The sequence below is a fragment of the Belonocnema kinseyi genome, chromosome 6, assembly GCF_010883055.1.
Source record: "Belonocnema kinseyi isolate 2016_QV_RU_SX_M_011 chromosome 6, B_treatae_v1, whole genome shotgun sequence".
Classification (NCBI taxonomy): Eukaryota; Metazoa; Arthropoda; class Insecta; order Hymenoptera; family Cynipidae; genus Belonocnema; species Belonocnema kinseyi.
The window spans coordinates 3,811,805-3,823,544 of record NC_046662.1 but is presented as its reverse complement, the minus strand read 5'-3'; the positions used below and the strand labels follow the sequence as shown (position 1 = coordinate 3,823,544).

The 11,740-nt window shown below is 24.2% G+C and overlaps 1 protein-coding gene across 1 annotated transcript in view; it reads right to left on the bottom strand.

Moving 5' to 3' along the window:
* Positions 1–11,397, bottom strand: part of LOC117174687 (glycoprotein-N-acetylgalactosamine 3-beta-galactosyltransferase 1-like) — a 21,243-nt gene extending 9,846 nt beyond the window's left edge. Inside the window, exons 1-2 of the mRNA XM_033363986.1 lie at positions 10,977–11,397; positions 395–1,333 (exon numbers count right to left, since the gene is read on the bottom strand). Of these exons, the coding sequence (XP_033219877.1) occupies positions 395–1,247 (853 nt within the window). The 5' untranslated portion in view covers positions 1,248–1,333; positions 10,977–11,397. The remainder of the gene's footprint in view (positions 1–394; positions 1,334–10,976) is intronic.
* Between the last annotated feature and the right edge of the window lie 343 nt (positions 11,398–11,740).

The following is an 11,740-nucleotide window of genomic DNA, read 5'->3' as shown; positions in this document are numbered from 1 at the left end:
ATTTTTCATTAAAAGAATGAATTTTTGGCAAACAAAAAAACCAAATTTTCATCAAAATAATTTAATTTTTAACAAAAATGACGAATTTTCAACCAAATAAATAAAAATTTTTACCAAAATAGTTTAATTTTCAACTGAAGAAGAAAAAATTTTCAAACAAAAAGTTTAATTTTCTTCCAAAACATAACTTTGTAACCAAATTCTTGAATCTGCGCCAAAAGAGATTAATTTTTCCTCAAATAGTTTAATTTTCAATCTAAAAACATGAATTTTAAACGAACAAGATTAATTTTTTAACGAAAGAGTCCAAAATTTCAAAAATCATCCTTACGTAATTAATGGACGTTCCCTCAAGAATTTATCGAATAATTAATTATGAAGAAAAATGAATTACCGAGGTAGAAATCTTCTTTCTTCCAATACTTTCCACCAGAAGCACACTTATCAGCGTTATCAAACATCTTGACAACTCTGCGAAGAGCTGATTTGCTCAGCACATATCCAGCTTCAGCCACGTTGTAGGCCTGACCCCACAAAGTAATAGCATGGCCAAGATAATGATCTTCCTCGTGATTCAGGGGAGCAAGAATATATCGCAGATTTTCCGGAAGCACAATAGTATCATCCTTAACAAAAATCGTCCACTCCAAACGATCTTTAGACTCAGTTTCATTTAATCCCGAGTCTTTCCAAATGTAATTCATAGACTCGCACAAGAGCTGCCAGGAAGACGTAAGTTTTATATTAAATTTTATCACAGGTAACGAGGAATCTTCTAAATGTTGCCCGAAAAAATAGAGTTTGTTGCAACGACTTCCCCAAGTTTCTGCGGCGGCCTTGGCGAGTTTTAATTTATCAACAAACACGACACAAGTAATTTTTACTTTCTCCCTCAAATATTCCGATTCCAATAATTTATCTTCCGATCCATACGCATAAGAATCCAAATCCACTGCTGAGCTTCGCACGTTTTGATTATTTAGCCATTTTTCGTAGGAGTTGTCCTCCAACTTGGTCTCTGAGACTTCTTTCAACCAATTTCCAAATTTTATATTTTCGCCCGATGGGTCAAGCTGTTTTTCAAGGTTTTTCCTGGCGTTTTGGTTCTGGTTGCCCCATAATATTAAGAAATTTTCATCACAGATTGGAGATTCAATGATGGGATACTGCATCAGATACAAAAAAAGAGCGAAACTGAAGCCGATTCCAAATCCGATTAGGAAGACGAGTTTCTCTTTTATCGGCATTTTACTCTTTTTTTTTTTTAGAATTATTAAAAGACTTTTAAGATCAAAACGATCATCATTCCAAGGATTCCGGGGCTACTATGATCCTAAAAATATCACAAGTGACGATTTAGTATCTCGATGAGCAATTAAGAATTTTAATTGGCCCCTATTGAAGCCTTGTTCTTGACGCTGAGTTACGTAAATCGTTTCTTGAATAAGAATGTATGCAAAGAAGTAAAAGATTATTTATAATATTTATAGTCATGACTGCAACTAGAAAGTTTTCATTTTTCATTACTACCATTATCAAAGATCAGGGTGACCGTTTTCAGGGTGAAAGTTTTTAATTAAAAAATGTTGTATTCAAATGCTCAATAATTAACGCGTATAAAATTAAAGGTACTTGAACATAAAAAATATAAATCCACGTTATCATTTTCAGTGCTCTAAACTAAAAAATCAATCAATGAACTTTAAAATTTTCAAAATTATATAATTTTAAGCTAGAAACAACAATTATTGAAAGATTGAAAAAATTTTAACTGAACGCTTCTTAAATTAGAAATTCAATTACTTTCTTTTTAAATAGATTAAACATTCTCGGAAAGCTTCGAAATTTTATTTCACAATCTTGAGAAATTTAGAGCAGTTTAACTTTAAAACCTCATTGTTCAATTTTTAAGCAAAAAGATCAATTTTCTAACGAGAAAAAAGTTTTTGTCCAAATTCAAGAATTCTGAACCAAAAGAGTACAATTTTCAACTACAAAAGATGAATTTTTTAAATAAAGATTAATTTACTGACAAAAAAAAACGAATTTTCAATAAAATTCAACAATTCTGAACCAAAAAAGTTGAATTTTCAACTAAAAAGATGAATTTTTAAACAAAAAGATTAATTTACTACAAAAAAGACGAATTTTTAACAAAACTCAAGAATTCTGAACCGAAAAGTTGAATTTTCAACTAAAAAAGGAGAATTTTTAAACAAAAAAATTAATTTATTACCAAAAAAAGATAAATTTTCAATAAAATTCAAGAATTCTCAACCAAAAAGTTGAATTGTAATTGAAAAATATGAATTTTTAAACAAAACGATTAATTTACTACCAAGAAAAAGAAGAATTTTTCATAAAATTTAAGATTTTTCAACCAAAAACTTGAAGTTTCAACTAAAATCCACGTTATCATTTTCAATGCTTTAAACTAAAAAATCAATCAATGAACTTTAAAATTTTCAAAATTATATAATTTTAAGCTAGAAACAACAATTATTGAAAGATTGAAAAAATTTTAACTGAACGCTTCTTAAATTAGAAATTCAATTATTTTCTTTTTAAATAGATTAAACATCCTCGGAAAGCTTCGAAATTTTATTTCACAATCTTGAGAAATTTAGAAGTTGTTTTAAATTTAAAATTATTTAGGAAATTTTGTTAGAACTGCCAAATAGCTGTCAAAATGAATTGAATTTTTTCTACAATTTTCAGAAAATCCTGCATTTTTATCAAAGTAGTTAAAGTTAAAAGCCTTTTTATTAAATTTTCAACCAAACAGATACATTCTTATACAAAAGGATTAATTAATTACCAAACAAAAGATGAATCTTCCATAAAATTAAAGAATTCACAACTAAAAAGTTGAAATTTTAAGAAGGAAAATGTCTGCTTAATTCTCTAGTAAAGTAGTTCTACTTCCAAAACTAATGGTTAAATTTTTAAGCAAAAATATCAATTTTCTAACAAAAAAAAGAGTTTTTGGCCAAATTCAAGAATTCTGAACCAAAAAAGTAAAATTTTCAAGTACAAAAGATGAATTTTTAAAATTTTTTAACCAAAAATATGAATTTTTTAACAAAAATATCAATTTTGTAACGAAAAAACGAATTTTTAACAAAATTCAAGAATTCTGAACCAAAAAAATGAGGTTTCAACTAAAAAGATGAATTTTTAAACAAAACGATTAATTTACTACAAAAAAAGACGAATTTTTAACAAAACTCAAGACTTCTGAACCAAGAAGTTGAATTTCCAACTAGAAAAGAAGAATTTTTAAACAGAAAGATTAATTTATTACCAAAAAAAGATAAATTTTCCATAAAATTCAAGAATATGAATATTTAAACAAAAAGATTAATTTACTACCAACAAAAAGAAGAATTTTTCATAAAATTTAAGATTTTTCAACCAAAAACTTGAAGTTTCAACTGAAATCCAGGTTATCATTTTCAATGCTTTAAACTAAAAAATCAATCAATGAACTTTAAAATTTTCAAAATTATATAATTTTAAGGAATTTTGAGAAAGAAACCACAAATATTGAATGATTGAAAAAATTTTAACTGAACATCCTTGGAAAGCTTCAACATTTTATTTTAAAATCTTGAGAAATCTAGAAGTTATTTTAAATTTGTTTTAAATTTAAAATTATTTTGGAAATTTTTTCAGAACTTCTAAATATCTGTCAAAATTAATTGATTTTTTTCTACAATTTTCAAAAAATTCTGCAAATTTTAGAACATTTCTTCACAATTTGGATGTATGAATAACGATTAAACATTTATTATTTGTAGCCGAAATTTGAGTTATTTTCAGAGAGTATTTAAAAAGTTTTTCAAAGATTTAAACAAAATGTTCAAAAAAGATTCTAAAAGAGTTTAAGAAAATTTTCTAAAATTTACATCATAATTTTTTATCCTTTTAAAACTCCTAAATATTTCTTAAATTTACTCAAATTTTTTCTACAAATGTTCAATCGTAAATTATACATCAACATTTAGAAATTTCACTTACAAATTGAGCATTTTTCGAAATTTTAAATATTCCAGGCTTTCTATGTCAAAAAAATTCAGTTAAAGATTCTTTACTTTTAAATATTTGGTTTCAATTTAGTTGTCTTAAATAAAAATTCAAATATTGCTAAATATTCAATAATTAATCTTTTTTTTAATTAAAAACTGCAAATTGAATGTTATAAAAATTGAATATTTTAGACTGAAACTATATTTTAAATGTAATAAAATCATTTAATTAAGAATATATTACATTATCCTTTTGTCAAATCTTTTTTGTTCACTTTTTATTATTTAAAGTACAAATAAATTTTTAAAAATGTATTTATTTATTAAATAAAAAGTTTTTTTACTTAAAAATTTCAACATCAAAGGCTTTTATTTTTTATTTGTTCAAATCTTTAAGAAAGCATTTGAAAATTCTTCAAACTAAAAATGTAAGCTTAAAAATAAAAATTGTTAATGGAAAATTTGTAAACTAAAAAATTTTTAATTACGCATTGTCAGCTAAATGAACAGCATAATCGAAAAACATAAAAATTCAACTAATGACTGAAAAACTGTTGAAATCGAAAGTGGACAGATTTTTCTTTTACAAATTTGTAAAATTCCCGGTAAAAAAATTCACTGTTATTTCCCGGTTTTTCCCGGTCTCAAAAAATTCCCGGTTTTCCTGGTTTCCCGGTCCAGCGGCCACCCTGAATCAAAGAATGAAATTCCCAGTTATTTCCCGGTTTGCAAATATTTTTCCTAGTCAATAAAATTCAAAAAATCGAAATATAAAGCTAAACAGTAAAAATACTAGTAAAAACAAAAAAACTAAAGCATTCAAAGTGGAACTCTTAAATTTTTTACTTTTAAAATTGATGTTTAAAAGTCTTTAAATTTAAAAATTTTCTATTGAATTGTTCAATAATTCACACATATAAACTGGAAGGTAATAACGCGTTTTAACTAAATAATTTCAAGTTTAATGAATTTATACTGCAAAATTAACAATTTTTAACATTCATAAATTATAAAGTTTAAAGATTTAGATTAAGTTCCAAAAATATAAATCCAAATTAACATTTGCAATACACTAAATTAAAGAATTAATCAATTAACTTTAAAAATTGTCAAAATTATATTATTCAGTTATTTTAGGCCATTAAATATTTTAACATTTTAAAATTAAAAAATTGAAGCTTTAAAAAATATTTACAAAATTGCCTGAGAATCCTTCGGATCCACTTTTCCAATTTTTCAAATATTCTGAAATGACAAGATTTTGCTTTCAAATATCGTAAATTCTTTTCCAAAATTTGTTGGAAATTATTCGAAATGTTTTAAAATATTTGAAAATTTCACTGGGTATTTTCTGAAAATTAAACTTTAAAAATCTCGAAAAATCTACATTTTATTTCGAATTTCTTTAAATCTTTTCAAATTCTATCATTATTTTGTAGGGTTTTCGTAAATTACGACACTGAAATATGTTTTGCAATAATTCCTAAACAATTTTTAAATGCTGCGAAAATTTTAAATATTGTAAGAACATTTTTAATTAATTAGGTTTTCTTCTACAATATAATTTGTGAGTTTTAAAGAGTTCAAAATATTATATTTCTTTAATTTTTGCAGGCTTGTAAAAATTAAAAAAAAATTATTGTTTTAAAAGATATTCGGAAGTTTTAGAAATTTTGAAAAGATAAAAAAATTATTTAAATCGTTTGAAGATTTGAAGAAATTTAAAACTAACTGTAGATTCTTGAAGCCTCAGAATAAATAATTTACAAACTTTTCAAGAATTTTGAAAGGTTTCATCACACAAAAAAAAATCCTTATGATTTCTTGGAAAAAATAAAATAATTTTTTGTTTTACACTTTCTTTAAGAGAATATTTCAAAGTATTGTAGAAGAAAAATTCATTTTAGAGAAAATTTTGTTATTTTTCAGGATTTATAAAAAAACTTAAATAATCTCTTTGAAAAGATTTTAAAAAGATTTTGATAAATATATGTATATTTTTGACGATTTCGAAATAAAGAAGCTTTTTAAAAATTTTACAAACGTTTTAAGAGAATAAAAAAATTTTCTTAAGATTCCTAGCAAAATTTCAAATCGGTTTTATTTTATAATTTAATTTTTAAGAGAATATTGAAAAAGATTTTGAAACATTTTAAATAGTTTCCTAACATTTTCCAACAAATTGTAGAAATTTGTACAATTTTGGAAAAATTCGTGTTTTCAAGAGAATAACAAAATTTCCTTGAGGTTGCTCAAAATTGTAAAATCATTGTTGATACATAAGAATTAATTTTAGGAGAAAATTGAAAAAGATTTCTAAAATTATGAAAAAAGAATATAGAAGATTTTTGAGCAAATTTTTTAATTTTTCAGGATTTTTTTAAATGTTAGGAACATTTTGCCTAATTTGCAAAGATATTTAGAAGTTTTGAAGAAATTTGTTAGCTTTAAGAATTTCGAAAGGGTTTCAAATAATAAAATTTTTTTGTAAGATTCCTCGGAAAATATAAAATAATTTACTATTTTTAAAAATTAATTTAAAGAGAATATTTAAAAAGATTTCAAAAGATTTCCAAAATTGTCGAAGACGATAGATTTAAAATAAAAAATGGAATAGTTTAATTTTCATTTAAAAAAATATATGTTATCAAAAAAAGACTAATTTAAAAAAAAATGGTCCAATGTAGTCGAATTTTTAGCAAAAAACTATTTATTTGTAATCAAGTAGCTGCATTTTTTTAACCAAAAATAGGTATTTTCAACCGAAAAGATTAAGTTCTATTAGAAAAGACAAATTAAGAAAATACATATTTTATATTTTTTATTTTTATACATACTTTAAACTAAAGAATGGAATTTTATCCGAAAAAAATTGATTTACAATCAAAAATATATTTAAAATTTACGTAAATAACCAATCAACTCAAACAAAAAAAGACGAATTTTCAACAAAACAGCTAACTCTTCAACTAAGAAGAATTAATTTAATTTAATCAAGTTTAATTTTTATGCAAAAACGAGAATTTTCAACCAAGAAGCAGAATTTTCTACCGAAAAAGACGAATTTTCAACAATTATTTTACAATGATTAAATTATAAAAAAAATGAAAAATTAACTATTTCATGTTTGTTTTGAACATCAATATTCTTCAGTTGAAAATTCAAATATTTTTTGAAAATTTCTGTATTTTGCTGAAACTTTGTCTTTGGTAATAAAATATTACTCTTCTTGGCGACTAATTCATCTTTTTGTTTAAAAAATTTAATATTTAGTCGACAATTTATTTTATTTTGATAAAATATCATTTTTCTAATACAAAATTAAATTATTCTATTTTTTGTTGGAAATTTTCCTCAATTTTTTGGTAGAAAATTTATCTTCTGAGCTGAAAATTCAACTATTTAATTAGAAACAAATTTTCATTTAAGATGCATAATTTTAGTTCAAAGTTCTGTTTTTTTAATTTAACAAATTCTGTCGAAAATTCATTTTTTGTTGTTGAAAATAATTTTTTTTTTACTAAAAATGTAGCTGTTCCATTTTTGTTAGAAAATTTATCTTTAGTTGAAAATTCCCTGATTTTGTTATAAACTCGTCTTTTTGAGCCGAAAATTTAATTATTTTAGTAGAGAATGAGTATTTTTCTTTACTGATTGAAAAATCTTTCTTGGTTGAAAATGCAACTCTTGTTGAAAACTCTAATTATTTAGGTTTAATTTAACAGTTTTTAATTGAAAATTGAAATACTTTTTCGTGGCAATATCAACTATTACACTTTTTGTGGAGATTTTATTTTTTTATGAAAGTTTTAACATTTTGTTTGAAAATTAAACTATTTTTTTGAAAATTTTCTTTTTCTTTGTCTTTGGCACTGTCTTTCAACTAAAAGTCAATTCCTAATTATGCATGTGAATTTAGAAACACTCCTTCCTTCGAGTTTTTGGAATTACCCAATAGGAATTGAGGAAAAGCGACGACAAATCTTTAGACATTTTCGTAACACACCTATTTTTTGGATAAAGATTGTTAAATTTTCGCCGAAAAAAATTAAGCTTCCCGAAAGTACATTAGATTTTTAACCAAAAACGAGAACTTTGAACCAAGAAGAATTTCTTAGCGAAAAAGACGAATTTTTAACAAAATAGTTCTACTCTCAATCAAATCGTTGAATTTTCCACCAAAAAAGATGAATTTTTGATAAATTCCTCGCAAAATACATGAAATAATAACAAAAATTACTGCAAAAAACTAATTAGCTAAATTTTCTACCAGTTAGTGAATTTTCACAAAATTGTTGAATTTTCCACGAAATACTATCAGTTTTAACAAAGTAATTGAATTTTTAACTAAAACCGTGAAGAATTTTCAAAAAAATACATTAATGTTTAACCATATAGTTGAATTTTCAACTAAAAAATGTCAATTTTTAACAAAAAATGGAATAGTTGAATTATTAAATCAAAAATTTAATCTAAAAAAATAATAAACTTAAGACAAAGTATTTAAATTTTCAGCTGAAGAGATGAATCTTCAACTAAAATAATAAAATTTTAATAAAGTAGTTCACCTCTCATTCAAATAGTTGAATCTTCTACCAAAAAATATGAATTTACAACAAAATACATGAAATATAAAAAAACATGACTTTGAATGTTTTAAGAAGGCGAAGAAAAGAGTCGATTTAGTATCTGGACCAATTATTCACGATAAAGCTCTTTTTTTTAAACGAGATGCTCAACAGGAAAAATATTTTTTATCACGCAGCAAAATCCACTGGAAACTATTTATACGCCCCTGACTGTTTACGTTCGGAGACCCTGGATTTTATGTTACCGTCAGTCCCAAAATTGATATTAAATCCAGGTTTGACTGCACTTTTAAGAAACCGAATAGTTTAATTTTCTACCAAAGTCATTTAATTTGTACATAATTGTTGAGATTTCCACAAAATAGATTAAGTTTCAAAAAGTTAATTAAATTTTCAACCAAAAACGTGAATTTTGAACCAAAAGGAATTTTCTACAGAAAAGGACGAATTTTCAACAAAATAAATTATTTTTAAACCAAATAGTTGAAATTTCAACAGAAAGAGGTCTATTTTAAACCAAAAATGGAATTGCTGAATTTTCAATTAAAAATATAATTTAAAAAAAATCTTTAAACAAAATCGCTAAATTTTCTACTAAAAAAGATGATTTTTTAAAAACATACATTTATTATCAAAACAAAAAACACTTTTAAGAAAGCAAATAGTTACATTTTCTACCAAAGTCATTGAATTTGTACAAAATTGTTGAAATTTCCACAAAATAGATTAAGTTTCAAAAAGTAAATTGAATTTTCTAACAAAAATGTAAATTTTCAACCTAAAACACGAATTATTAACCAAAAAGAATTTTTTACGGAAAAAGACGAATTTCCAACCAAACAAATGATTTTTAAACCAAATTGTTGAATTTTCAACTGAAAAGAATTCACTTTTAATGAAGTAGTTAAACCAAACAGTTTAATTTTCAACCAAAAAAAGATGATTTTTTAACAAAATACATGTGTTGTCAAAACAAAAACAAAAATAATTTTAAGAAAGCAAGTAGTTATATTTTTTTTACCAAAGTTGTAAAGTTTTTAAAAAATTATTTAAGTTTCCACGTAACAGATTAAGTTTCAAGAAAGCAATTGAACACCAAATAGGTGAATTTTCAATCAAAGAAAGATGAATTTTTAACAAAATACTTAAATTATTAAAAAAGAGATACTGCTAAAAAATGAAATATTTTAGTTTTCTAACGAAGTTATTGAATTTTTACAAATTTTTTTAATTTTCCACAAAATAGATTAAGTTTCAACAAAGTAATTGGATTTTCAACCACAAAACAAAAAATTTTAACCAAAAACGAATTCTACCAAAAAGATGAATTTTACCAAAATTAATGAATTTTAAAGAAGTTAGTTCAACTTTTAACCAAATAGGTGAATTTTCAACCAAAAAAAGATGAATCCTTAACAAAATACATAATTTATTAAAAAATAAATACTTTGAAAAAAAGAAATATTTTAGTTTTATAACGAAGTAATTGAATTTTAACAAATTTGTTGAAATTTTCACGAAATAGATTAAGTTTTAAGAAAGTAATTGAATTTTCAAAAAAAACGTGATTTTTTAACGAAGAAGATTTTTCTACCAAAGAAAATGAACTTTTAACAAAATACCTGAATTTTTTTTTAACTTTTAAAAGACGAAGTAGTTTATTTTTTTATGGAAGTTTTAGAATTTTTACAAACTTGTTGAATTTTTTACGAAATAGGTTAAGTTTCAACAAAGTAATTGGATTTTCAACGAAGAACGTGAATTTTCTACCTAAAAAGATGATTTAAAAAAAAAAAAATAATTTTCTACCAAATAGTTGAAATTTCAAAGCAATTAGTGAAATTTTAACAACAAAAAAAGCTGAATTTTTAACAAAATAAATGAATTATAAAAGAAAATTACGTTAAAAAAGCAATTACTTAAATTTGTTTAACAAAGTGTATGAATTTTTACAACATTATTGAATTTTCTAAAAAGTATAGATTAATATCCGACCAAAAATATTAATTTTCAACCAAAAATATGAATTTTCAACTAAAGAAGATCAATGTTTACAACTTGCATTTAAGGAAATCAGATTTTTTTAAATTCCACAAAATAGTTAAAAACTATTCGAATTACCAATGCATGAATTAGTAAATTGTGTAAAAGTACAAAATTGGCAAACATTTCGGCCACAAATAAGTACTTATTTACGTTCTATAGGTTATGGTGTAAGAAATTGTCGCCTCTGAAGAAATAATTACACATCCAGAAATAACAAAAATCTTGAAAAAAAACTCTGCTTTCGAACCGAGTATAGCTTCTACTTAACAATAAGGATCACAAAACGTAAAAGAAACCCAAGAATTGTACTCACATTTTTATGAAGACAGGATTTCGTTACATTTTCCATTAAATACTGTCCTCCAATTTCCTTTCCCGAATTTTCTTTTGTTTATTAACGGAACAGGTGGTCTTTTTGCGAACTTTTCGTAGCATTCGTTCTAACTACTTTCACTTTAACGTCTTGTTACTTCAAAATTGCTGACGTTAACATTTTTTTAGTCGTAAATGGTCGTAAACTCGAAAAAAAAAGTGCGTATGATTCAGTCACAGGTGGCTTGGGCCACTTGTTGCTTTGATATTTTGGAGCATGATATCATGTTTTGGAGCACGAGCAGAGAGCATTGAATTGAGACTGAGAGAGTGTATGGGAGAGGGAGACAGTTATTAGAAGTATAAATCGGAATCAGTGTAAAGTTTCTAATGTCAAACAAGGAACTGCGATGTCTCATTGACTGAATTATTCAATTAACAGTGGCGTATTTCAACTGGTCGGTTCCCTCGATCAAAGTATCGGCTAACAGTTCGGTGAAAATAGTTAGAAACTTCAAACATAATATCTGATTGACGTTAATTCTACTATTTGGTTAAAGGTTTTTTTTCCGAGTTGATAATTTTTTGTTTTTATTGAAAATTAAGCTATTCCCTTTTTACGTAAAAATTAATTTATTTAATTGAAAATTTAACTATTGCATTTTTTATTGAATATTTATATTTTTTTGTTAAAAATTCTATTTTTAGACTGAAAATTTAATAACTATTCCGTTTTTAGACATTTATATTTTTGACTGAAAATAT